This window comes from Myxine glutinosa, chromosome 8, assembly GCF_964187855.1.
Source record: "Myxine glutinosa chromosome 8, kmMyxGlut1.1, whole genome shotgun sequence".
Taxonomy (NCBI): Eukaryota; Metazoa; Chordata; class Myxini; order Myxiniformes; family Myxinidae; genus Myxine; species Myxine glutinosa.
In genome coordinates, this window is record NC_136268.1 from 13,710,607 (window position 1) to 13,738,174 (window position 27,568).

General features: G+C 43.9%; 1 protein-coding gene across 2 annotated transcripts; it reads right to left on the minus strand.

Moving 5' to 3' along the window:
• Window positions 1-669: 669 nt before the first annotated feature.
• On the minus strand, window positions 670-27,199 carry LOC137432194 (tetraspanin-18-like). Of its 2 annotated transcripts, XM_078782950.1 has the most exons (5): window positions 27,079-27,199; window positions 21,847-21,945; window positions 21,564-21,743; window positions 11,746-11,829; window positions 670-1,497 (listed from the first exon to the last, which is right to left on the minus strand). In XM_078782950.1, exons 2-5 carry the CDS (start codon window positions 21,910-21,912, stop codon window positions 1,450-1,452), a joined length of 378 nt encoding a protein of 125 aa, XP_078639076.1. In that variant the 5' UTR covers window positions 21,913-21,945; window positions 27,079-27,199; the 3' UTR covers window positions 670-1,449. The 2 variants fall into 2 exon arrangements, with proteins under 2 accessions (XP_078639076.1, XP_078639075.1); XM_078782949.1 differs by lacking the exon at window positions 27,079-27,199 and having other exon boundaries at window positions 21,847-21,970.
• Between the last annotated feature and the right edge of the window lie 369 nt (window positions 27,200-27,568).

Consider the following 27,568-nt stretch of genomic DNA (forward strand, 5'->3'; position numbering starts at 1 on the left):
CCTCCTTCCTACCCCTCCCCAACCAGAACGCAACCCCCAACCCCCTCCCTCCCGCAGAAAGTCCTCAACCCCCACCCCGCTCTTCTCAACCCTAAGGCATCAATCCCCCCATTCCAAGATTAAGACCTCCTCCCCACCCCTCCACAACTCCTCAACCCCTACCCCCCACATAAAGTCCTCAACCCCCACCCCCTCATAAAGCCTCAACTCCCCCCTCACAACTCCCTGCAATTTTTGCTCTCACCCCCACCTCAACCCCAAATCTATCCTCCCTTACTCACCCTCCCCTGCTCATAAAAGCAAATGGGCATTCTCACATTGAAACAGAGGAATAATAACTTTTCCCTCCCCTATCATGCTATCACCGACTTCACAGAAACCGTGATCGAAACAACTCATACAAACCACGATCGAAAGTCATGGCCAGTCATGTTCACTTGTCCAGCTCTCAATCCCACGAGATTTGCAAAAACCACGTGGAATTGCAGCTGGCAAGTGCCCATGAGACCCAAAACCAATTATCTTCTTTGTTGTGGATATATACACATCATTAAAATGAAATAATGATGGTTTGATGAAGATCCGTTCGGCCATCTCTGAGAAAAATGGCGACACACAAACAAACATCCTTCTTATAGTAAAGATGATACAAAGAGGAGAAAACATAAATGATATGTCTGAAAACATTGTAATAATGATTTGTTTTTATTTTGTATGCAAGATTGAGGATCATGGAAGAGCGAGCAGGATGAGCGAAGGTAAAAACGTTTTGATAGTGGGGCAGTGGGGCAACAGTTGGACAGAAAAAACAAACAGGAAAAGGGGAAAGGGGAGCGAGCTTTGGAGGAAATAGAGTAACCTGAAAGTAAGTTACAGGATTTGGTTAAGTTGGGTTAATGAGGGAAGAAAACACCAGCGGTAGCGATGTGGTAATTTGTTCATATTTGAAAACAAAAAACAGTATTATTGCAAATCTTAAACAATGTATGTACAACTTTAATTAAACCGATTATAAAGAAAAAAGAGGAAAGAAGTGCAGGAGGTCAAGGGAGTGTAGGGATTGTAGAAAATAAATTCTGGAATAAGCTCTCATACAATCACAATTACAAAAGATTGTCGGGAGTTTCTTACACAAGCAGAAGGCAATTCAACACCCATTTCAATAACCCAATGGGAATACCATCCAATAATGCTATAAATAGTTATTTGTCAAGATTTTTTGCCTATATTCCATTCCATGCATGATGTAATCCTCATTTCATCATTCTTTTATTACGTCACAGATCACATGTAATCATGTTCAGAACTCAGAATTTATATTTCATCTCAAAATTCACACTTTCTCACCATTTATTTTGATATTTATTGAAACAACAATTTTGATTCTTACTGAAGGTACAGTTATTACATCATATTCATGTCCACCGCCACCATTGTGAGCAAGTAGCCTTAGAGAATCATCCGGAAGAGAGACATGGTAAGTGACATTGCCAGCAACTGCAGAAGAAAACATTGTATATTAATTTTTGAAAATGCATTTGCTGTACTGTATAGTAATTAGAAATCAAACATTACTGTACCAAATTGAATCGATATAATTGGATTTCAGATTCAATGAAACAGACATTTATGTCTCGTCTGCACGAGCAACATGACCACTGGATTGTGATGGATTTGTAAAGCAACTCCCTCACCCAAAAAGCACAATGGTCAGTCAAAAACAAATGCAAACTAGAACGAGCAATCAAACATTGATTACCATCGCCAGACTTGTTTTATGTGGTTTTATATTATGGACTTGTGTGGATCTTCTCGCTACGCTCATCTCACCACACGTCGCTGCAGAGGCACGGGTTTGTTCAAACTGAGGATAATGACCTGACTGAGCTTGAGTTGTTATGTTATCATGATTTACACCAATCATAATACAAACATCTCTTTTGTACAAATGTATTTGTAATATTTGTGATATTGTTCCTTTTTTTTTTTTTTTTTTTTTGTGGATACAAGATCGAGGCTCGTGAAAGAGCTAACATTAATCACACAAAAAGACAAACCGACACACAAAACACAAAAAACAAGGGGAGCGGCAGACAAGATGGGGAGAGAGGGGGAAGGACACAAAAGAGAGGGGGAAGTGGGGGAAGGACACAAACACAACATTTGAGAGCAGGGACATCGGGAGGACTTGGGGGAAGGTGGGAGAGGAATAAAACATATGAACACTGCAAGGACTCTGGGGTGAATTACCGGGGGTAGAAAAGATCAAGGTTTTCGATGGGGAAAGATAAGAGATGGTGGTGAACAGCTGTTTTAAAGACCTGGAGGGAGGAGTGGGATTGAAGGGAGTGGGGGAGTTTGTTCCAGAGGCGGGAGAAAAGGGGAATGAAAGAGTGAAGGTGAGCAGAGAGCCTAGACTTTGGCAGTTTAACCATAAGAGGGATGCAGGCAGACCTTGTGCGACCTGAAGGAATATTGTGGGGACAGAGCACAGAGAGAGCTGGGGGAGCAAGGCCGGAGAGGAGTCGGTAGAACACAGAAAGACCACCAACCTGCCTGCGGTGAGTGAGTGAAAGGCCCTTGGTGTTGACTACATCGCAGGAGATTCCAATGATTCAGAAAGCTTTGGCCTCAACAGCGTGAAGCCGAGCAAGGTGTGAGGCAGGAGCACCAGCCCAGAGGGGGGAACAGTATTCCATTGAGCTGCGGATGAAAGCCTTGTATGTGGTGAGGAGCTCAAGTGTGCCAAGGAAGGACTTCGCACGACGGAGGATGCCCAGTCGGCAACTGGCTTTGGAGGCCAGCTTGGAAATGTGGTTTTCCCAAGAAAGATCATGGCAGATAGTGAGACCCAAAAGCTTGAGCGACAGAACTTCTTGGAGAGGATTGTTGAGAAAGTAGATGGGAGGGTTGTCCAGTCGGTCCTTTCGGAGAGACATTGTAAGAGTGTGAGATTTGTCAGGATTGAAAGACATGTTCCACTTGTTTGACCAGTCTGTGATTTTGTCAAGGTCTGCAGAGAGTGAGGAGGCTGCAGACTGCCAATCTGAGGGATGAGGAATGGAGCGACAGAGAGTAGAGTCGTCAGCAAAGAGATAGAGAGGATTTTCAAGAGAGTCAGAGAGATCATTTATGAAGACCAGAAAAAGCACAGGGCCCAGAACACTACCTTGGGGAACTCCAGCCTGAACAGGAAGAGGAGATGAGAGAAACCCATTCAGGGCCACACGTTGACTACGACCAGAGAGGAAGTCCGCCAGCCATGCGTGGAGATTTCCATGGATACCAAAGGAGGAGAGTTTGGTGAGCAGAGCAGGGTGCCAGACCGTATCGAAGGCACGTGAAATGTCAAGGGAGACAGCTCTAATTTCCTGTTTGGCGTTGAGGACCTCCATCCATTGTTGAGAAAGCAGAAGCAGCATGTCCAGAGTAGAGTGACCAGGTCTGAAACCAAATTGATGATCAGAGATCAAGCCATTGGAGAAGAGGAAAGATTTAATATCTGAAGCAATGATGGATTCCATGACTTTGCTGATAATTGGGAGAAGGCTGATTGGTCTGTAGTTGCTGGGATCTGTTTTTGCACCTTTTTTGTGCAAACCGGTGATGTTGGCTGATTTCCAAGCAGATGGCAGATGACCTTGACCAAAAGAGAGGGTGAAGAGAACAGAAAGAGGGAGTGAAAGAGCAGAAGAACATGATTTTAGGACCCGTGGGCTGATGCCGTCAGGACCAGTTGCAGAATCAGAGTCGAGGGTTGACAGAAACTTTTCCACCTTGTCAGGAGGAAAGGACACAGAGTCCAGGAGCAGCTGGGTACGACTGGGTACGGTGGGTACAGAGAGGGATGGGTTTGGCACACAAGATTTAGAGGCAAACACAGAGTTGAGGCATTCAGCTTTTTCACGTGCGGAGTCAGCCGTTAAGCCGTTTGAGGTGAGGGAGGGGATGGAGGGGGAACAAACACCAGAAACAGATTTGACCAGACGCCACCAGGATTTGGAAGAGGGAGACAGATAAGAGAGTTCGGTCTTGAGAATGGTGAGATATTGTTTCCTGGCTCTCCTGAGGGTGGACACACACTTGTTTCGGGCTTTGTGAACGGAAATGAGATTTCCTTCCGTTGGATTTGCTTTCCAGGAGACGAAAGCAAGTTGTTTCAGGGCAACAGCCTCACCACAAGATTCCGTGTACCATGGACGGGAGGAAGGGTATGACAACTGAAGACGAGATGGTATAAATCTGTGCATGAGAGAGAGCAATTTACTTTGAAAGAATTCCCAGGATGAGTTGATGTCAGAGGCGGTAGAGATGGGATACCAGTCCAGATGATTGATGGCTGCTTGAAGACTGTGCCAGTTGGCCTGAGTGAAATGCCAGACTCGTCGACGCTGAGGAGGCTCTCTGAGAATGGTCAGAGAGATGTCCACTTTGACAAGCACATGATCAGATGAGCCGATTGGAGCAGAAGAAGAGCAGCAGACATTTTCAGGGAAGTTTGTCATAACCAAATCCAGAAGAGAAGATGCTCTGTTGACTGAGATCCGGGTCGGGAAATTGACAGATTGTGTCAGTCCCAGTGAGTCGCAGAAGTCCTTTGCTGAAGAGCCATGGCTGGTGAGAGAGGTACCCACACCCAGCCAACTGGCATGGTGACAATTGAAATCACCACATATGAGGAACAGAGAGTTGGGATGGGTAGATAGAAGTTGGTCCATATTATCAGACAGTGAGATGTAGATGGAGTCATCGCTGTTTGGTGGACGGTACAACACACATATGAACAAAAGGTGGGAGCGAAGGGGAAGCCGTAGCCAAAGGTATTCCTGGGGGTGAGGTGGAGAGAGGGCAGTGGAGGGCGAGTGAGGAAGAGAGTTTTTTATAAAGATAGCAACCCCACCTCCAGGACGAGGCTCAGGTCTATCATACCGGAGGAGGGAGTAACCTGGGAGAGATACCAAGGCATCAGAGACATCATGAAGGAGGAAAGTTTCTGTTAAGCAGATCACATCTGGTTTGTCAGAAGCAACCTGTATGGAGAGGTCAGTCAAGTTTGAGCGAAGGCCCCGGATGTTTGAGGTCCATACCGTTAATGAAGAGGAAGGGGGAGCATCGGGTCCAGAACAGGGGGGGAGGGGTAGGGTAAGATGTGGAAGAGGAGGAAGAGGTAGGGAGAGCTGTTGAAGGTGTGTCAGAGATTTCAGAGATTTCAGAATAGCTTGGAGAAAGGGAAGAATGGGGCGGACAAAAGGTTTGATGGAGATTGGGTGAGGCACAGTGAGGTGTTATTTGAGGAGGGGGAAGAGCGAGGCAGAAGGTTTGGGGAGATGAAGGTGAAAGTTGGAAGGGGGAAGAAGCAGGGAGGATGCTTTGAGGAGGAGGGGTGAGAGGGGAGTCTAGGAGGGGAGGAGCGAGGGAGAGTCTCGGAGGGGAGGGGTGTGGGGGGAGTTTAGGAGGGAGGGGAGGGAAGGGGCAAGGGGGGAGATTTGAAAGGGATGGGTGATGGGGAGGATTTGGAGGGGAGGGGTGAGATTGGATTTTGAAAAGTGTACGATTCATGGGAAACGAACATTTTTTGCAAAATGAGTTTGAGACCCTCGAGTCAAAAATACGTTTGAGGACACTGGAGGAGGGGTGGAGTTCTGGATAGTTTAGGGAATGTAGAAGGGAGGAACTGTAAGAGATGGTATTATATATATTTTTTGGAATGAATAGATTTGGTGAGCAAGACGAAAGCATCCTTTTGTAGGAAAAGAAGAAAAGGGTGTTATAATATATGAGAGAAAATAGTTGTTCAGGGGAGAGATTATACATTTCCAACCGCGTGATCGTGAACGAAGAACGAACGAACAAAAAGAACAACAAATAAACGAATAAGACCTGGGAAGGAAATATTTTTTTGGGGGTTTTTTTTTTTTTGTGTGAGTACAGATATTAAACAAGGAGGTACGGGGTGAACGACTGGTACGAAACAGAGAACGAAAAATAATTTCAGCGCATTCGACGAATCGCTGAGAGAAAAACGAAACCACAAGGTCGGAGACGGTACGGTAGTCTAAGCCTACGAGTACTACACTACTAGGCCGCAGAATACTCGATACCATTAACCGACGATTGTGTATACATGTACGAAAAATTAGCACCGAAAATTTTCCAAAAGATACGCTATAGGTACACACACCGAAAGATAGATACAGTCTCGACAAAAACACGATTGTGATAGATCACTTAGCTTCGAGAGCGTGAGCGCATGGAGCAGCTTCGAAAAGACGTGACCTCGCCGTGATCTCGCGAGATCTCCATCTCATCCTTTGTAATTCTCCATTCGAGATTCTCCATTCGAGATCTCCATCCTTTGTAATTGATTTGTAATAATTAAGAAAAGGTCCAAGTGATGTAAAAGGTCAAAGTGATGTTGAATTTCCGCTTCCGGTTCCTCGATCGAGGTGGCGACTTTTGTTCTCTCCGGGCATCAAAAGTTGTTAGTTTTCCATTTGTGTGTTTGTCCACTTGTTATTTTATCGTCTATGCGTTATTGTTTGTTATTAGTTCGTTTTGGTTTGAATTTCCTGTAACTAGTAATAAATGAATCGTTTTCTGTTTGCTCCACATGCGTGGCCTTGTAGCCTTGTAGCTTGAAGCTTCCCCCTTCTAAGTTTGTTCACTTAAGTTCCTTCCTTCGCTGTTTTGCTTGGTTTTTAGATTTTTCCCTTCTCCCCCGAACTTCCCCAAACATCTACTCTTTGTCTAACATTTTAAATCCTCCCCCTCCCCCCAAAAAACAAAAAACAAAACAAAAAAACAAACGTTTATTTCCCTTTCAACACGTGTGCTGTTTGTGTCATCGTGTGCTTCTGTTCACGTGCGCTGTCTCGCCCCGCCCCCATTATCTCTTTGCCTTCCACCTTTTGCCCTGTTCACGTGACTCGTGGTTGTCCCTCAAGGCTCCCTCTCCCCGTTGGTATTTTTGTGAACATTAGATTGTTCTTCACAGTTCTGTTTCAATATGTTTAAACTTTCCCCTGCAGTGTTTTATTCAGTGGTACATTACAGCACGCTGTTTTTCTTCCTATTTAAAAGGCTTTTTTCAATTTCCTCTACAACTCATTTCACTTCAAAAAAAATTCAATCTCGTACAATTCTTCGTCACTACATGCTCTAAATTCACATTTATTCCACCCCTCCTCTGTCGTTCTCAAACGGATCTCTAACTTGAAAATCACAATAAACCCAATTTGTTATAAATGTTCGTCTTTCATGAATCGTCCACTTTCTAAACTCTCCCCTCGCCCCTCCCCTCCAAATCTCCCCCTTGCCCCTCCTCTCCTAAACTCCCCCCTTGCCCCTCCCCTCCTAAACTCCCCCCTCACCCTCCCCTTCAAAACTCCCCCCTCACTCCTCCCCTTCAAATCTAACCCCCAACTATCCCTCTCCAATTCTCCCCCCACCTCCACAAATCTGCCTCCTCCCCACTTCGTCTCCCTTCTATCTCATACCTCCACCTCCCCCAACCTTCTACTTTCCTCTGCCCCCCCCCCCCTCAAACAACCCCTCACTGTACCTTATCCCATCATCATCAAGCCTTTTGTCCTCCTCATCCTTCCTTTTCCTGTAACTCTTCTGTAATCTCTGACACACTACCAAATGCTCTCCCTACCTCACCCTCTCATCCTTTATCTGACCCTACCCCTCCCCTCGCCTGTACTCCACCCGATGCTCCCCCTCTCTCTTCATTAACGGTATGGACCTCAAACATCCGGGGCATTCGCTCAAACCTGATTGATCTCTCCATTCAGGTTGCTTCTGACAATCCAGACTTGATCTGCTTAACAGAAACTTTCCTCCTTCAAGATGTCTCTGATTCCTTAATATCTCTTCCTGATTATTCCCTCCTCCGGTATCATAGACCTGAGCCCCGTCCTGGTGGTGGGGTTGCTATCTTTATCAAAAACTCTCTTCCTCACTCTCCTTGCACTGCCCTCTCTCCACCTCACCCCCAGGAGTACCTCTCGCTACGGCTTCCTCTCTGCTCCCACCTTTTGTTCATATGTGTTCTGTACCATCCTCCAAACAGTGATGACTCCATTTACATTTCGCTGTCTGACAACATGGACCAACTTCTATTCACTCATCCCAACGCTCTCTTCCTCATATGTGGCGACTTCAACCGTCATCATGCCAGCTGGCTTGGTGTGGGTTCCTCTCTCACCAGCCATGGCACCTCAGCAAAGGACTTATGCGACTCACTGGGACTGACACAATCTATCAATTTCCCGACCAGGATCTCAGTCAATGGAATATCTTCTCTTCTAGACTTGTTACGACAAACTTCCCTGCAAATGTCTGATGCTCTTCTTCTGCTCCAATCGGTTCTACTGATCATGTGCTTGTTAAAGTGGACACCTCTCTGGCCATTTTCAGAGAGCCTCCTCAGCGCCGACGAGTCTGGCGTTTACTCAGGCTGACTGGCACAGTCTTCAAGCAGCCATCAATCATCTGGACGGGTCTCCCATCTCTACTGCCTCTGACATCAATTCTTCCTGGGAAATCTTCCAAAGCAAACTGGTCTCTCTCATGCACAGATTTATCCCATATCATCTTCAGTTGTCTTACCCTTCCTCCCGTCCATGGTACCGTGAATCTTGTGGTGAGGCAGTTGCCCTGATACAACTTTCCTTTGCCTCTTGGAAGGCAAATCCAACTGTAGGCAATCTCAGTTCCTTCCACCAAGCTCGGAACAAGTGTGTGTATACCCACAGGAGTGCCAAGAAGCACTATCTCTCCACACTCAAGATTGAACTCTCAAACCTGTCTCCTTCCTCCAAATCCTGGTGGCATCTGGTCAAATCCGTTTCTGGTGTTTGTTCCTCCTCCCTCCCCTCCCTCACCTCAAATGGCTACACAGTTGACACCGCACGTGACAAAGCCGAATGCCTCAACTCTGTGTTCGCCTCAAAATTTTGTGTGCCAACCCCATCTCTCTCTGTTCCCACCTTACCCAGTCGAACTTAACTGCTCCTGGACTCTGTGTCCTTCTCTCCTGACAAGGTGGAGAAGTTTTTGTCAAACCTCGACTCTGATTCTGCAATTGGACCAGACGGCATCAGACCACGGGTCCTAAAATCCTGCTGTGCCGCGCTATCTCATCCTCTCTCTGTTCTCATCACCCTCTCTTTTGTTCAAGGTCATCTGCCAGCATCTTGGAAATCAGCAAACATTACTGCTTTACACCAAAAAGAGCAAAAACAGATCCTTGCAACTACAGACCAATCAGCCTGCTCCAAATTATCAGCAATGTCATGGATTCCATCATTGTTTCGGATATCAAATTCTTCCTCTTCTCAAATGGCTTGATCTCTGATCATCAATTTGGATTCAGACCGGGTCATTCTACTCTGGACATGCTGCTTCTGCTGTCTCAACAATGGATGGAGGTCCTCAATGCCAAACAGGAAATCACAGCCGTCTCCCTTGACATATCATGTGCCTTCGATACGGTCTGGCACCCCGCTCTGCTCACCAAACTCTCCTCCTATGGTATCCCTGGAAATCTCCACGCATGGCTTGTGGACCTCCTATCTGGTCGAAGTCAACGTGTGGTCCTGAATGGATTTCTCTCATCTCCCCTTCCTGTTCAGGCTGGAGTTCCCCAAGGTAGTGTTCTGGGCCTGTGCTTTTTCTGGTCTTCATCAATGATCTCTCCGACTCTGGAAATCCTCTCGATCTCTTTGCTGATGAGTCCACTCTCTGCCGCTCCATTCCTCATCCCTCAGATCGGCAGTCTGCAGCCTCCTCACCCTCTGCAGACTTGTACAAAATCACAGACTGGTCAAACAAGTGGAACATTTCTTTCAATCCTGACAAATCTTACACTTTTACGATGTCTATCCGAAAATACCGACTGGACAACCCTCCCATCTACTTTCTCAACAATCCCCTCCAAGAAGTTCTGTCGCTCAAGCTTTTGGGTCTCACTATCTGCCATGATCTTTCCTGGGAAAAACACATTTCCAAGCTGGCCTCCAAAGCCAGTCGCCGACTGGGCATCCTCCGTCGTGCGAAGTCCTTCCTAGGCACACCTGAGCTCTTCACCACATACAAGGCTTTCATCCGCAGCTCAATGGAATACTGTTCTCCACTCTGGGCCGGTGCTCCTGCCTCACACCTAGCACGGCTTCATGCTGTTGAAACCAAAGCTTTCAGAATCATTGGAATCTCCTACGATGAAGCTAACTCCGAGGGTCTTTCACTCACTCACCGCAAGCAGGAGGTGGTCTTTCTGTTTTCTACCGACTCCAATCCGGCCCTGCTCCCCCAGCTCTGTCTGTGCTCTGTCCCCCAAATATTCCTACACGTCGCACAAGATCTGCCAGCAAACCCTCCTTTTTTTTGTATACAAGATCGAGGCTCATGAAAGAGCTAACATTAATCACAGAAAAAGTCAAACAGACACATAAAACACAAAATAAGAGGAGCGGTAGACAAGATGGGGAGAGATCGTGTGGGGAGATAGTGTGTTTGTGTCCTTCCTTCTGAGGGGGAAGGACACAAACACAACATTTGAGAGCAGGGACATCGAGAGAAATGTGGGAAGGAGAGGGCTTGGGGGGAGGTGGGAGAGGTATAAAACATATGGACACTGCAAGGACTTCCACGAAAGAAGTTGGAATTTTCAACAAGTGTATGTGGGGTGAAATTAGCAGGGGTAGAAAAGATCAAGGTTTTGGATGGGGGGAGATAAGAGATGGTGGTGAACAGCTGTTTTAAAGACTTGGAGGGTGGAGTGGGATTGAAGGGAGTGGGGGAGTTTGTTCCTGAGGCGGGAGAAAAGAGGAATGAAGGAGTGAAGGTGAGCAGAGAGCCGAGATTTCGGCAGTTTGACCATAAGAGGGTTGCTGGTAGATCTTGTGCGACCTGTAGGAATATTTGGGGGACAGAGCCCAGAGAGAGCTGGGGGGGGGGGGCAAGGCCGGAGAGGAGTGGTGCACTAAAAATAGTGGTCTCTTCTTGTGAGACTGTCAAAGTCTTGGCTCTCTGCTCACCTTCACTCCTTCATTCCTCTTTTCTCCCGCCTCAGGAACAAACTCCCCCACTCCCTTCAATCCCACTCCTCCCTCTAGGTCTTTAAAACAGCTGTTCACCACCATCACTTATCTTCCCCCATCCAAAACCTTGATCTCTTTTACCCCCGCTAATTTCACCCCAAATCCACCTTTAATTTTTTCCCCCCTAAAATACCGACTTTTTCTTTCCTGGAAGGAGTTCTTCCTGACGTCATCACACTTAACTCAGAAACGTGATCGACGGTACATTCAGCAGCAGGTATTCAACAAAAAAGTGAAATGATGATTTGACATTTGTGATGGATTCTGATTTGGATGTAATTGCTTTTCCACTATACGAGTATTTGCCTCATTCCAAATATGTATGTAGATATATTTGTCATTGTGCAAATTCAGGTGGCAGGACAAATCACTTGGCAGTGTGCTCGCTGTTCAGTCCAGGTTTACATCCGGAAAGTCAGACTACAAACTGCCATTCTGGTGTGGTGGCAGTGAGGAGCTCAGACATCATGAATACCTGGTCTTTCAGACGGGGATGCAAAGCCGGCTGTTCGGTATGCTATGAGGTTGTCATTGACACTAGAAATAGTGGTCTATTGTGTGCTGCTTATCCTGACCAAATTACCTGAGTGGGGTTAACTACCTGCAGAAGTTGAATCGGCATAAAAACAGTATGATTTACCTGCAGAACCTGTAAACTTATGAAGACCCCACCAACAATCAAGATGTAAGGACGCAAGGTGTGCACGAGCTGATGGAAGCATCCCTGGTGGAGAATGATGGAGACCGTTATGGGATTGGCAAAAAATGGCACATCGATAACAACCACGTGTTGTTGCAGGTGTTCGTGGAACTCAATTAAACATAAGGGGTTCGGCCATCGATAAGGGGGTGTAAACACCTAATAACAGTTAGACCATATCAACATTACTACGTAAACCGATCCTACAAAGCCCTAAAGCCCATGTCGACGTTTACGTGAGCATCAGCAAGCTCTCCTCGCAATGCCAGTCGAAGCCATTGCTGGGAATTTGAGGAGTCTCTTCCTTCCAAACTCGTATCACACTTTTTCTTGATTGCTAAATCAATGTGAATGAAACCGTTGTCAAAAACACCAAAACCAACAATTGCACAACTGAAACAACAACCTCCTTTTCAAAAGGATTGGTGTTTTTATACTTGTTTTGACAAAGAATTCAAAACTAAAACAAACTTTTACAAAACAATGAACACAAAGCTCTACATTTCGCACAACATTCCCGTGAGAGTTTCTTGGTTTCTCATTGAATCCGTGTGTTTGTAACTGAAAGCAATAAATTCCATTTGCATTCGTTTATACTTCAAATGCGCAAATGCAAATTGCTCAATTTTTATGACTCGGCCCCCGTAGGTGGCTTGTGTTTTCAGGTTGGGTTTGATGAATCCAAACTGATATCTCGAATTGAAACCGATGAAGAAACGTGAATCAAAAACTACTGACCCATGGATCATCAAATGCTAAACCGGAATGAAATCCTGTGAGAAAATAAAAAAAAATGGAAATTGCTGAAATTAAAGCTCCGGGGTTGTATAAAGAGAGGGGAAGGTTGAGGACTGAATGTATGGAAAGAACTTTGGTGATCTACCCTCAGACGGGAGGCCCAAAAGGTGCCTAAATTTGTTTTCCAGCCAAGCTTTCATAATATCAGCTTTGATAAGTGTTAGATGTATGTGTTTTATGTGTATGTATGTGTTTTGTGTGTTATGTATATGTATGTTATGTGTATGTGTGTTATGTGTACGTTTGTGTGTTATGTGTGTGTGTTATGTGCATGTGTATGCATGTGTGTTATGTGTATTTATGTGTGTTATGTGTATGTATGTGCGTTATGTGTATGTGTATGCGTTATGTGTATGTGTATTTATGTGCGTTATGTTTATGTGTGTGTGTGTTATGTGTATGCATGTGTGTTATGTGTATGTGTGTTGTGTATGCATGTGTGTTATGTGTATATATATATATATATATGTGTGTGTTTTATGTGAACAAAATATCTCACAAAGCTGTGCACAGATTTGGCTGAAATTTTGTGAAGAGGTTGTGGATGTGGCACAGACGAAACAAATAGATGTTGGTGAAGATCCGGACCTGGATCTGGATCCAAGAAGTTTTAAAGTAATTGTTCACCATTGAGAGATAAAGTAAAAAATGACATAGAGCACGATATCTCAAAAAGTTGTGGACGTATTCGGACGAAACTTGATCAGGTTGGGTTTGTGACGAGGAAGAATCGTTTCGATTTTGGTGACGATTCAAATACGGATCTGGATACAGAGTTATTTAATATTATTTTAAGTGATTTTTCGCAATTGAGATGTACCGCCAAAAGCGATATATAGCTTAATATATAATATAGCATGGGGAATAAGATATGTTAATGATGAGGTCATCAGTGCCTTTATTATGATGTCATAATTCAACAAATACAATGCTTGATCTTATCAGTATTAGTTTTATTTTCTCTGCACCTGTTCGTCCGATGGACAAATTTTCACCACAGGAGCGCTTCCTCCTGCATAATTGTTTATGATAATTATGACACCATATGTCATGTGGTACAGGCGTCATCTTGGAAAAACCGAAAAACTTTGCACCTCTATATCTCCGAAACCGCTCCATGGAAAAAAAAATCATACGTGGCTCATTGTAAAGAACTGAGCATGGGGGAATAAGTGTTGTTAACGATGACGTCATTGGTGCCTTAATTATGACGTCATAATTCGACACGTACAACACTTAGTCCGATCAATTTGAAATGATGTGAGTGGGATCTACGCAACAATTATATTAGAGAATGTAAATTTATAATGCCATCGGTCACATGGTCTGGCAGCCATACTGGATCAAATTTAAAAAACCTTTGCGGGTTGACTGCGCAGGGTAAGTATTATATGAATACCATCCAGTTAGGAAGGGCATCCGGCCATAAAAACATTGCCTCAAACAGGGAACCATGATTGTCATGGGGCCCGCAAGGCTAACCCCTGCTTTAGCGGGGAAAATGGCCTTAAAACGATCATTCATTCATTTTTATTATCACTATTTGGTGAAGATTATTTTATCAATATCAGTAGTATTTCTATCAGTATTTTAAAAATTTATTTTATCAAAATCAGTTGTATTTTTATCAGTTTATTTATCAAAATCAGTAGTACTCCTCTCCGGCATGGCTCCCCCAGCTCTCTCTTGGCTCTGTCCCCCAAATATTCCTACAGGTCGCACAAGATCTGCCTGCAACCCTCTTATGGTTAAACTCTCAAAATCAAGACTCCACGCTCACCTTCACTCCTTCATTCCTCTTTTCTCCCGCCTCTGGAACAAACTCCCTCAATCTCTTCAATCGCACTCCTCCCTCCAGGTCTTTAAAACAGCTGTTCACCACCATCTCTTATCTTCCCCCATCCAAAACCTTGATCTTTTCTACCCCCGCTAATTTCACCCCAGATCCACTTTTTTGAAATACCAACTTCTTTCCTGGAAGTCCTTGCAGTGTCCTTGTGTTTTATACTTCTCCCACCCCCCGCCCCCCTTCCAACACCTCCTCCCCCCAAGCCCTCTGCCTCCCACAGATCTCCCGATGTCCCTTCCCTCAAATGTTGTGTTTGTGTGCTTCCCCTTCTCTCCCCATCTTGTCTACCGCTCCCCTTATTATATACTTTGTGTGTCTGTTTGATTTTTTTTTGTGTGATTAATGTTAGCTCTTTCACGAGCCTCGATTCTGGATACAAAAAAAAAAAAAAATCTAATAGGTCAGTCTAATAGGTCTATAACTTGAGAACGGCTGAAGTGATCTCATTCAAACTTAGTACAGGTATGCATAATGATGTAAAGATTAAGTGATTAGATTTTGTGGTCAAAGGCCAAATCTGTAATAGGTCTATAACTTGAGAAGGGCTGAAGTGATCAAATTCAAGCTTGGTACAGGTATTGTTATGTATTACCTCCCCAAACCCTGGTTACGGTGCACCTCAGAGTCTGGAGCGGGAACACGTCAGAAAGGTTTGGTGTTTTGAGTGTTCTAATAAACCATAGTAAAACCACACCAATGCAATTATAGAACAAAACAAGTAATTGTATTAATAACTCTAACATGCACAATAATAATACTATTTAAGAAAGCACAATGAAAATGTCACTTGCATCAAATGAACCACCTTTAGAGGCCATTTTTCCCAGCAGAGCAGGGGTTGGCCTTTTACTGGCACATGGTCCCCTTTTTTGAAGCAATGTTTTACGGCCGGATGCCCTTCCTGCCGCCAACCCTGTCGGTCGCCTCTTGCGACACACAGGGAATTACCAGTGAACTGGTACTCCATTTGCCGACCTCGGAAGGATGACAGGCTTAGTCAACCCCCCTGGTGTTAATTCAGCGATCGACCGGGATTTGAACCCAGGATCCTAGGATCCCAAGCCGGCACCCTAACCGCTCAGCCAACACCAGGCTATGAGCAATACATATGATGGCTATGAGTGATCTAATTCAAAATTGGTACAGGTATGTATAATGATGTAAAGATTAACTGATTCGAATTTGGGTTCAAGAGGTCAAAGATTAAAGGTCCAAGTTTGTAAAAAGGTCTATAACTCGAGAATGGCTGAAGTGATCTAATTCAAAATTGGTACTGGTATGCATAATGATGTAAAGATTAGCTGATTCGAATTTGGTTTCAAGAGGTCAAAGATTAAAGGTCAAATAATGTAATAGGTATGTAACTTGAGAATGGGGCTAAAGGGATAAAATTAAAACTTGGTACAGATATGTATAATGATGTAAAGATTAACTGATTAGATTGTGGAGGTCCTGAGGTCAACGGTCAGAGGATATGTCAGGTAAAAATGTGAGAACTTCTAAACAGCTGAAGGGATTTAAATTTAAACTTGGCACAGGTATGTATAATGATGCAAACATGAAAGGATTAAATTTTGGGCTCAATAGGTCAAAGGTCAGAGGTCATGTCAGGTAAAAACGTGCTAACTTGGGCACAGCTGAATGGATTCAAATCAAACTTGATACAAGTATTATAATGATGTAATAATGTGGGCGGAGGTATATCAGTCGATGTCGTGACGTCAAAGAGTGCCGTTCTAGTTCAAAGTTTATTTTATCAAAATCAGTAGTATATTTATCAGTATTTTTTGAAGTTTATGTTATCAATATCAGTATTTTTAATCTTTATTTCATCAAAATCAGTATTTTTTAAAGTTTCTTTTATCAAAAGCAGCAATGTTTTTATCACTGTTTTTAAAGTTTATTTATTTAGCAAAATCAGTATTATTTGATGTATATTTTAGCAAAATCTGTCGCTTTATCACTATTTTAAAAAGTTTTTTTTGAATCAAAATCTATTTTTTGATGTTTCTTTTATCAAAATTAGTAGCATACTTATCAGTATTTATGTTTATTTTATCAATATGTTTATCAATATGTTTTATCAATATCTATGTTTGTTACACCCTGGTGTTGGGCTAGCGGCTAGGGTGCCAGCTTAGGATAACCTAGGATCCTGGGTTCAAATCCCGGTCGATCGCTGAATTAACGCCAGGGGGGTTGACTCACTGACTCAGCCTGTTCATCCTTCCAAGGTCGGCAAATTGAGTACCAGTTCACTGGTAATTCCCTGTTTGTCGTAAAAAGGCGACAAAAAGGGTTGGCGGCAGGAAGGGCATCCGGCCGTAAAACATTGCTTCAAAAAACAACAACAACCATGGTCCCCGAAAAAGGCCAACCCCCGCTTGCGGGGAAAAATGGCCTCGAAAGGTTTTTATTTTTATTTTATTTTTTTAAATGTTTGTTACATACACAATTCAGGTGGGTCTACGACAACCGTTGACTACCTGATGGTGCGTAGGCGAGATAGGGGGCACCTCCGGGACACAAAGGTGATCCCGGGGGAGGAGGCTGTTTCACAGCACCACTTGGTTGTCTGTGACACAAGGGTGAAAGGTGCGAGGAGAGCTCGGCGGGTGAAGTACCAACCGAGAATGAAGGTGTGGAGGTTGAAAGAGGTGACAGTAAGGGAGGCATTAAAAGAGAGGCTGAGTAGGGTCGAGGATGATGTGGTTGAGCTTGAAAGTGGTTGGATGTCAATGAAAGCTAGTCTGTTGGGAGCCGTTGGTGAGGTATGTGGATGGACAAAAGGACCACCGAGGCACTCGGAAACATGGTGGTGGGATGATGAAGTTGGAAAGAGGATTGACGAGAAGAGGAAGAAGTTCAAGGAGTGGCAGAAGGCGAAGGGTACGGGGGCAGAAAAGGCAGAACATGAAAGTTATAAGGCAGCCAAGAAGGCTGCAAACAAAGAGGTAGCAAAGGCGCAGGAGGCGTGGAGGAAAATGTTCGGAGAACGCTTGGATTTGGAAGAGGGTCAGAGAGCGGTATTCAGGATTGCAAAGCAGATAGCGAAAGAGAGGTGTGATGTGATGGGGGTGAGTTGCTTGAAGGATAAAGTGGGACAAATCGTTGTGGACCCAGATGGAATTAAAGGAAGATGGAAAAGATATATGGAAATACTGTTGAATGCAGAGAATGAATGGGATGGCAACATAGAGAGTAACCCAGTTTTAGGACCGGCAGAGAAGATAACTGAGAAGGAAGTTGAGGAAGCGATAAAAGCAATGAAGAGTATAAAAGCGAGAGGGCCGACGGGAGTTGTGGGAGATATGTTTATGGCAGCAGGAAGTTGGGGTGTGAAGAGAATGACAGAGATCTGCAATCTGGTGGTGAAAGAAGGCCGCATTCCAGTGGATTGGGAACTGAGTACCCTCGTCCCTCTATACAAGGGGAAAGATGATCATCTGGACTGTGGCTGGTATCGAGCGATAAAGTTATTGGAGCATGGAATGAAGGTATTGGAAAAGGTGTTGGAGAGGAGGATAAGGAAGAAAGTGAATATCGCCGAAATACAGTTTGGATTTATGCCAGGAAGAGGAACGACAGACGCGCTTTTTATTGTGAGGCAGTTGCAGGAGAAGTACATGGAGAAGAGGAAGAAGTTGTTTCTTGGGTTTGTTGATCTGGAAAAAGCATTCGATCGGGTTCCACATGAAGTAGTGACATGGGCATTGAGGAAGTTAGGAGTGGAGGAATGGTTGATCAGAGTAGTGATGGCAATGTACGAGAGAGCGCGTGCAGCTGTAAGGACGAAGGACGGGAACAGTGGTGTGTTTGAGGTGAAGGTGGGAGTGCATCAGGGGTCGGTACTAAGGCCACTACAATTTGTCGCTGTGATGGAGGTGCTGGTTCGGAACGTAATGGAGGGTTTACCGTGGGAGTTGTTGTATGCAGATGATCTGGTGTTGATTGCAGAAAGTATGGATGGACTGAAGGGGAAGATGAACAAGTGGAAGGAATGTATGGAGACAAAAGGTCTGAAGGGGAATATCGGAAAGACGAAGGTGATGGCAAGTGGTAAAGCATGTGGTGAGGTAGAAAGAACTGGGAAGTGGCCGTGTGCTGTGTGTAGGAAGGGTGTCGGAGTGAACTCCATTCAATGTACAATGTGCGCTGAGTGGGTTCATCAAAAATGTAGTGGTCTGAGAGGGTCATTAACCAGTGTGGCAGCTACATTCAAGTGTAAGGTGTGCACAGAGGGAACTGCAGATGGAGGAAATGTTGAGTTGGATCTTGGAGACGGCGTGAAGCTGGAAGGTGTGAAAACACTTTGCTACTGAGGAGACATGCTGAATGGAGAAGGTGGATCAGACTCTGCAACGGTTGCTAGAGTGAGATGTGCATGGAAGAAGTTTCGGGAACTGAGTGGCATGCTGACGAAGAGGGAGTGTCGTTGAAGCTGAAGGGAAAGGTGTATGCTGCATGTGTGAGAAGTGTTATGATTTATGGGAGCGAGACATGGGTAATGAACGTAGAGCAGCAACGAAGGTTGGAAAGGGTGGAAATGCGAATGGTTCGATGGATGTGCGGAGTATCGTTGAGAGAGAGGAAGACAAATGATGAATTGCGACAGATGATGGGAATAGAGCCTGTGATTGATGCTGTGAAGAGGAACAGGTTGAGATGGTTTGGTCATGTGTTGAGGATGGATGAAAGTGACTGGTTGAGAAGAGTGATGGAAATGAATATAGATGGAAGTCGAGGACGGGGAAGACCAAGAAAGACTTGGCTAAAGATGGTGGAAGAAGAAATGCGGGCAAGGGGGTTAACAAGGAGAGATGCAGAAAATAGGGCAAAATGGAGAAGATTGTCATGGGGACCGCAAGGCTAACCCCCGCTTTAGCAGGGAAAATGGTGTTAAAATGCATGTTGATGTTTGTTGTATCAATATCAGAATTTTTTGAAGTTTATTTTGTAAAAATCCGTATTTTTATAAAGTATATTTTATCAAAATCAGTCCTATTTTTATCAGTATTTTTTGAAGTTTATGTTATCAAAATCAGTAGTTTTTATCACTATTTTTTCAATTTTGTTTTGTCAAAATCAGTGTTTTTTGAAGTTTATTTATCAAAATCAGTAGTATACTTATCATTATTTTTTGATATTTATTTTATCAATATCAGTATTTTTTGAAGTTTATTTTGCCAAAATCAGTATTTTTTTTCCCTTTCAAACAACGTCCCCTGTGGACCGTTTGTCTTGATGATGAAATAGCAGCGTAAAATGAAGTTATCATCAGAATTATACCGGTAGTTTATAAGGGATGTCAAAAGGATACTTCTGTAAGCAGGGAAGAGTACTAGGCTGATAATGCTGCCTCGGGCTACCCCAACCTCGAAAGGGTGGAAAACATCTATATAATAATAGCGTAAGGACTCGACTTTGTTATCCCTTTTACGCCGCACCCAGTGACCCGATGCCCACGGCACTAATGGATTTACGATCTACGAACCGCGCTCTTTGTTTATCACGTACAGCCATACTCGAAAAATCTGAATTAGCCGACGTTGGGGCCCAAAAGCATCCGATTAACTGCCGATACGATGCCATCTTACGACGCCATCTTATTGGCGTCTGCTGGGTGAAGGCGAAGCAAGCCGTCCGCTGATTCGACAGTCGAAGGCGACAGCAAGCCGTCCACTGAGTGGACAATCCCAGAGTGGTGCTATGCCGATTCCTATTACGAATCCATTCATTTTTCAAAAGTATATCGTAGCGTTGTCATTTAAGTAGATTGCAATAAATACGTTGTTCATATACGCACTCTTCATTCTCATCTTTCTTCCTAACTCTTACTCGGACAAGCAAATCCCCTATGCCATCCATAATGGTACACTCTATCCATACACCACATCCTCCCTTCCGTGGATGTTCCATGGGTTTCGGCTAGTTCCATCAGTATTCTGTTTGCGGTTTTGTGGATGGAGGGATTTCAAATGCTTGGCCCATCTACTTACTCTTCCTCGTTTATGGAAACATTGTTTTGATTTTGATGTTTCATACTCTGCTACAGAGCATCAGTGTTGCCAAAGTGATTTATTGACAAAGGTTATACTGGGTGGTTTGCCATTTCCTTCCCAGTAAGGAAACATAGTGGACCATTAAGTGTTGGTACCTTGGCCAAATTCCTGTCTACACGCATAATGGAAGGTAAAGGTAAACCACCATCACACAGATTCATCCAGAACCTGAGATTCATCAGTCAGATATCTGCTGCCGCAACACACCCTCTCCCTCTTTCTGGAGAAAGAATGGTACTTGTTAGACACAAGTTATCATCATTTACCAGAATCAGTAGCATTATGGTTCACGCATCTCTGTGTCTGTGTCTGGAAGTTTGCTTCTTCTTATTTGCTTCGTCATTGCATGCATGCTTCGTCAAAAAGGCATGTGCTGATTCGTCGTTGCATGTGCTGATTCTTTGCTTGACCCTCGACATTTAAAGTGCGAAGTGCACCACACCAACACTGATCGCGGCAGAATATCTCTAAAAAGTTGTTGCCGGATTTGGACGAAATTTAGTAAAGAGGTTGGGTGTGTGACAAGGACGAAATGATTCGATTTTGGTGAAGATTCCGATACAATAATTATTTAATTTTTAAAGTAATTCTTTACCATTCAATGATAAGGCTAAAAACGATATTTAGCAGATGACATTTCAAGAAGTTGTGGACGGTTTATAACAAAACTTGGTCCATGAGTTGGTTAGGTGACAAGAACAAGCCGATTAGATATTTGTTCATGAGCGAATCCAGATCCTACCTATCAGTGGATTCAAAATGTAAATTGTTCATCCTGCTGGAGGTATGTGCGCTCTTCCGAGTGCCGGTCTAGTTAAGGTCTGTGTTGTCACTCTTCCACGAGCCTTAGACTCTGAAAAAATAAAAATCCAGCTTTCTCAGTGGCATTGTACTCTGATATATAATAACACAAATATAAATTCCAATATTTTCTAAAATTTTTTGCAATGTGGGAATTGTAAGAGGAAACAAGTCAATGAAAGGAGAGGTTATCTGAAGATATAATGTGCCACAAGCACGATGTCTGAAATGATATGGTGGACACCCACCTGGCTGTTTACCCAATCAACCAATCCCTGAACGCACTGCTGATGATGTGAGGTCATTGCATTGGCATGATGTTCATGTTTTCTGCAGCATGCCACTGGAACTGCCTGGCCAGGAAATTTTTCACTGAACAGTGATCCAGACCCAAAATCTTGGGGTCCTCGTGCACCGCAACAATCCAGCTGAGGTACGAGAGAGAAAGGGGGCACGTCCTCATGATGATCAACGCCATGCAGACAATAAAAAGAGAAATCAGTGTTATTCCTTGTCATTATCATTGCTCACCACAACCATTGCAGTATTCCAGAAGCTGGACAGCATGTCTGTTGCATTGTCCCCCTTGTATCGCATATGCAATTGCTCTGCAGCATTCTCCTTATTTACCTGTTAAAGAAAAACTTTCACATCAAGTTTAACCCACCTGTGTATGATGAAATAGTTACAAAGAAACTCAGATACAGGAAAATGTCATTTATGCTATAACATCCGTTTTTGTTTTCAGTATCTGGATGCCCTTCACTTGCCTTTTGAATTGCAATTTACATCAACTTAGTGAAAATTTAACAAACAGAAATTTAGTGAAGTCACAATAAGCTATTTAAATAATCTTTGGCAGGGTTTATTACACTTTAGTACCAGTCCAATGATTTACTCATGTGAAAGATTAGAAATTGGGGACATCTACGTGTATTTATTAGGCACACAAATTAACAGAATCTTTGGTCTGCTTATTCTTATTCTTCCTCCTCCTCAGAGAATAAAAAGAACAAGTACAGATACATTCAAAGTACACTGCGCCCATGCGAAATAAATAAATATCATCGAGCGCGGCATAGCCGGGGTGCCTCATGCGCCCGGCGATACTGCCGTGCAGTACATAGAGACGGTATTGAGAGGTAGAGGTGTACAATAATTGATTGATTAATTGCGGAAATAAAATCAATAAATATTGTTCATAAAATAATTTCTTAATCAATTGGCTAATAGCATACCGCAAACACCAGTGTTTCAACCGAAGCTGTAACTTTGTGAAAATTAAATGAGTCTTTAATCGAAATTTGTTTTAGATTAATTAATCAATAAATAATAAATCCATCAATTAATTAATCAATAAATAAAAAATATTCTTCATAGCCACATCACTTGGTCACTGTTGTGTCCGAATATCAGCTTCCTAGCTGAAAAGGTGCCTGAGATATTGCCCAGATGAGAAAGAAAATAAACAGGTGATTAATAATGAAAATAAATAAATAATAATGGTAATGTAATAAAATTATTAATCAATTAGCTAATAGAACACCTAAACCACCACTGTTTCATCTGAATCGGTAACTTAAAAAAAGAAGTCATGAATCGAATAATTAAATAATTAATTGATTAATCAATAAATCAAAAACAGCCTTTAGAGCCAAATAACTTGGTCATTGTCATGTCCAAATATCAGCTTCCTAACTCAAAAGGTGCCTGAGATATTGCCCAGAAGAGAAAGGAAATAAATAAGTACTTACTTAATCGATAATAATGAAGTAATTAATCAAGTAATTGATTATATATTCAAAAAATAAAAAATAGCGTTTTAGCCAAAGCACGTGCTCACTATTGTGCCAAAATTTCAGCTTGCTATCTCAAAGGATGGCTGAAATATCGCCCGGACAAACAAACAAACACATGAAAAATCACTCAGAGTTTTTTTTTTTTTTTTTTGTATACTGAATCGAGGCTCGTGAAAGAGCTAACATTTACTTCACAAACAAATCAACCAGACAAACAAAATATATAAAAAGAGGGAGCGGAAGACAAGATGGGGAGAGAAGGGGAAGCACACAAACACAACATTTGAGAGCAGGGAGATGTGTGGAAGGGAGAGGGCTTGGGGGGAGGAGGGGTGGGAAGGGGGTGGGGGGTGGGGGGGGGGGAGGGAGAAGTATAAAACACAAGGACACCAAGAACTTCCAGGACAGAAGTTGGTATTTCAAAACTGTGGAATTGGGGTGAAATTAGTGGGGGTAGAAAAGATCAAGGTTTTGGATGGGGCAAGATAAGAGATGGTGGTGAACAGCTGTTTTAAAGACCTGGAGGGTGGAGTGGGATTGAAGAGATTGAAGGAGTTTGTTCCAGAGGTGGGAGAAAAGAGGAATGAAGGAGTGAAGGTGAGCAGAGAGTCTTGATTTTGGCAGTTTAACCATAAGAGGGTTGCAGGCAAATCTTGTGCGACCTGTAGGAATATTTGCGGGACACAGCCCACAGAGAGCTGGGGGGCAAGGCCAGAGAGGAGTCGGTAGAAGACGGAAAGACCACCAATCTGCCTGCGGTGAGTGAGTGAGAGGCCCTTGGAGTTAGCTTCATCGCGGGAGATTCCAATGATTCTGAATGCTTTGGTTTCAACAGCGTGAAGACGAGCTAGGTGTGAGGCAGGAGCACCAGCCCAGAGGGGAGAGCAGTATTCCATTGAGCTGCGGATGAAAGCCTTGTATGTGGTGAGGAGCTCAGGTGTGCCAAGGAAGGACTTCGCACGACGGAGGATGCCCAATCGGCGACTGGCTTTGGAGGCCAGATTTGAAATGTGGTTTTCCCAGGAAAGATCATGGCAGATAGTGAGACCCAAAAGCTTGAGCGACAGAACTTCTTGGAGAGGATTATTCAGAAAGTGGATGGGAGGGTTGTCCGGTCGATCTTTTCGGAGAGACATCGGAAGAGTGTGAGATTTGTCAGGATTCAAAGACATGTTCCACTTGTTTGCCCAGTCTGTGATTTTGTCCAGGTCTGCAGAGAGTGAGGAGGCTGCAGACTGCCGATCTGAGGGATGAAGAATGGAGCGACAGAGAGTAGAGTCGTCAGCAAAGAGATAGAGAGGATTTTCAAGAGAGTCAGAGAGGTCATTGATGAAGACCAGAAAAAGCACAGGGCCCAGAACACTGCCTTGGGGAACTCCACCCTGAACAGGAAGAGGAGATGAGAGAAACCCATTCAGGGCCACACGTTGACTATGACTAGAGAGGAAGTCCGCCAGCCATGCATGGAGATTTCCATGGATACCAAAAGAGGAGAGTTTGGTGAGCAGAGCGGGGTGCCAGACCGTATCGAAGGCACGTGATATGTCGAGGGAGACAGCTCTAATTTCCTGTTTGGCATTGAGGACCTCCATCCATTGTTGAGAAAGCAGAAGCAGCATGTCCAGAGTAGAGTGTCCAGGTCTGAAACCAAATTGATGATCAGAGATCAAGCCATTGGAGAAGAGGAAAGATTTCATATCTGAAGCAATGATGGATTCCATGACTTTGCTGATAATTGGGAGAAGGCTGATTGGTCTGTAGTTGCTGGGATCTGTTTTTGCACCTTTTTTGTGCAAAGCGGTGATGTTGGCAGATTTCCAAGCAGATGGAAGATGACCTTGAGCAAAAGAGGGGGTGAAGAGAACAGAGAGAGGGAGTGAAAGAGCGGAAGAAGAGGATTTTGGACCCGTGGGCTGATGCCGTCAGGTCCAGTTGCAGAATCAGAGTCGAGGGTTGACAGAAACTTTTCCACCTTGTCAGGAGGAAAGGACACAGAATCCAGGAGCAGCTGGGTACGACTGGGTATGGTGGGTACAGAGAGGGATGGGTTTGGGACACAAGATTTAGAGGCAAACACAGAGTTGAGGCATTCAGCTTTTTCACGTGCGGAGTCAGCCGTGTAGCCATTTGAGGTGAGGGAGGGAATGGAGGGGGAACAAACACCAGAAACAGATTTGACCAGACGCCACCAGGATTTGGAAGAGGGAGACAGATAAGAGAGTTCGGTCCTGAGAAAACAAAGTAGAATGGCACTCAGTCGAGCATCCTTTTGACCTCAAAAATAATTAGTGGTTGAATTCAGTGACGGATAAAAATTGACAATTTTAGAAATCTGGCCTATGTTGACCTTTTGGCCTATGTTGACCTCAAAAATAGTTGGTGGTGGGTTTCATTCAGTAAGCTGTTATGCAAATCCTATTCAGATTTCAAGTCAATCGGATGAAAATTGAGGATTTTAGAAATTTGAGAAAGTGGTTGACCTTTGGCCTATGTTTACCTTTGACCTCAAAAATATATAGGATTTTGTTGGACCACGAACTCTACCATTTGGTGAAGTTTGGTGAAGATCAGTTTGAAATTGTGACCTGTAAGCAAGTATAAGTGAGCGGACAGACAAACACACAAACGGGAGTGATCAACATACTTTTCAAAAATTTATTTTTCCCCAAATAAGAAACGCACAAGAAAACTAAACCAGAGTGAAAACCGAGCGCTTCCTTTCAGCGCGTGTCATTTCCGGGTCCCCTTCAGTGTCCGGCGATTATTTTATGCAGCGCCTGGCGACGGAATATGAAAGGAGCGGTGTAAAATAGTGGGATGAAAGAGTGGAGGTGAGTGCTCAGTTTAAAGTGGGGGAAGGGGTATTCCCAGGTGTGTGATTCTGGAAGAATGTAAACTGGGAAAGCTATAGAAAGGTGAAGGGATGAGGTGATACAAAACTGGGCATCCTGTCTAACATTTCCTCCAATCACCTCCCTTCCTCCTATAAATGCTCCCACAACCTATACCTTACTTCCGCTCCCCTTCCATTCCATTTCGGTAAACAGTATTTTTTACAATTCCCCCTCTCCCCCACAGCCCACCACAGTTCCTTCCACCTTTGCTCTCCCATTTTCATTATGTGTACATTCACTATTCATTGTGTCTCATGGGGCACATGAGTAATGTAATCATGAGTAACTAATCTAAATCATCCACAGCAATTCGAATCCTAATAAAGCAAGGTGAGCAATCTCACATGATAAGACCAAAGTACAAGGTCTGATACTCCATATCACAGGCAGGGCGGGTTCCTCTGGTTTTTTTTTGGTTTTTTTTACCAGCTCTCCTTTGGTCGACCTCCTTTTGCTGTCAAAGTACTCTGACCCTCCCAGTAACTTCAGGATGCTCATGTTGTTCCAGTCACCTCACCCTGCTGAACCATAATCCAGCCTTACAAATGGGAGAAAAGAGGAACTCTTTTTTTGTTTGCTCCTCTTTTCTACCATTTGGAGAATGGCTTTCATGAGGCTGTTCAATCCCATTCCTCCATCCAGGGCTTCAAGCTAGTGGTGCACCACTACCAACACGGACTCTAGACTCTTACGTCTTCTACCATCCTTACCTGTGATATTTTCTACCCCCATTAACCCTACCTAACCCAAACCTCTTACAGTTTATTGTTTCCTCCCCTCCTCTCTTATTCGTCGTTAGCTTGTTCCCTTGCTTATTGAATCCAACTGTGACCATACTGTCCAAATTTGGTCGTTCCCTTTTACTCTCCATCACCTTGCTCTTCCGTGAGCCCTGATCTTATAAAGGAAATAAGTACGTCAAAAACACATGTTCATCCTAACCAGTGAGTTCATCTCAGGATACTAAGCAAAAGGATAATGACTGGCCTTGATAAAACTCTGCACTATTTATTTTTACATGCACATCTTCACGGACAAAGCAACTGGTGTGTGACTGCGACATAAAGTACCTTCGTTCATGGTTGATGAAATTTGCAGCAAAGGATACGTTTATCTTCCAGGCTCGTTGTTTCTCCCCTGATCGTCTCAAAAACCGGGTTATTGCATTCCTGTCAAACTCAGAGATTGAGTGCCAGGGTTTCTGCCCTTGGGTCATCGTGTCACAGAGTGTTTTGTATGCCTTCCTAGCGGTGCATGGCATCATTATCATGGCACTGGTCCATTACGTGAGGAGAAAGGAAAAGGTGGACAAAAACTTGTACATGGATTTCAAAACCGAAGATCCCTACAGTGTAACGCAGTCATCGCGTGCGCAGGCGACCGGCGACTACCAGGTATTTCGAGCAAATGATCGGGCAACGTACGACGAGCTGAATCTGCAGCCCGGGAAGGGAACAGCTGGGCCCGTGATAACCAAGCGTGGTTCGGGAAAGTAGAGCATGTTGGTGTAATGAACCACGCATGTTACTCTGGAACTGGGAGGAAACCCATATCAGCAAC

Bases quoted from the DNA above. Each gene is read 5' to 3' on its own strand.
- LOC137432194 (XM_078782950.1), bottom strand. From the start codon at position 21,912: ATGCGATACAAGGGGGACAATGCAACAGACATGCTGTCCAGCTTCTGG. The intron at 21,744-21,846 runs GTGAGCAATGAT...CTCGTACCTCAG, and splicing joins GGAATACTGCAATGGTTGTG to CTGGATTGTTGCGGTGCACG. The intron at 1,498-11,745 runs GTAAATCATACT...TTTCTTCTGCAG, and splicing joins TAAGTTTACAGGTTCTGCAG to TTGCTGGCAATGTCACTTAC.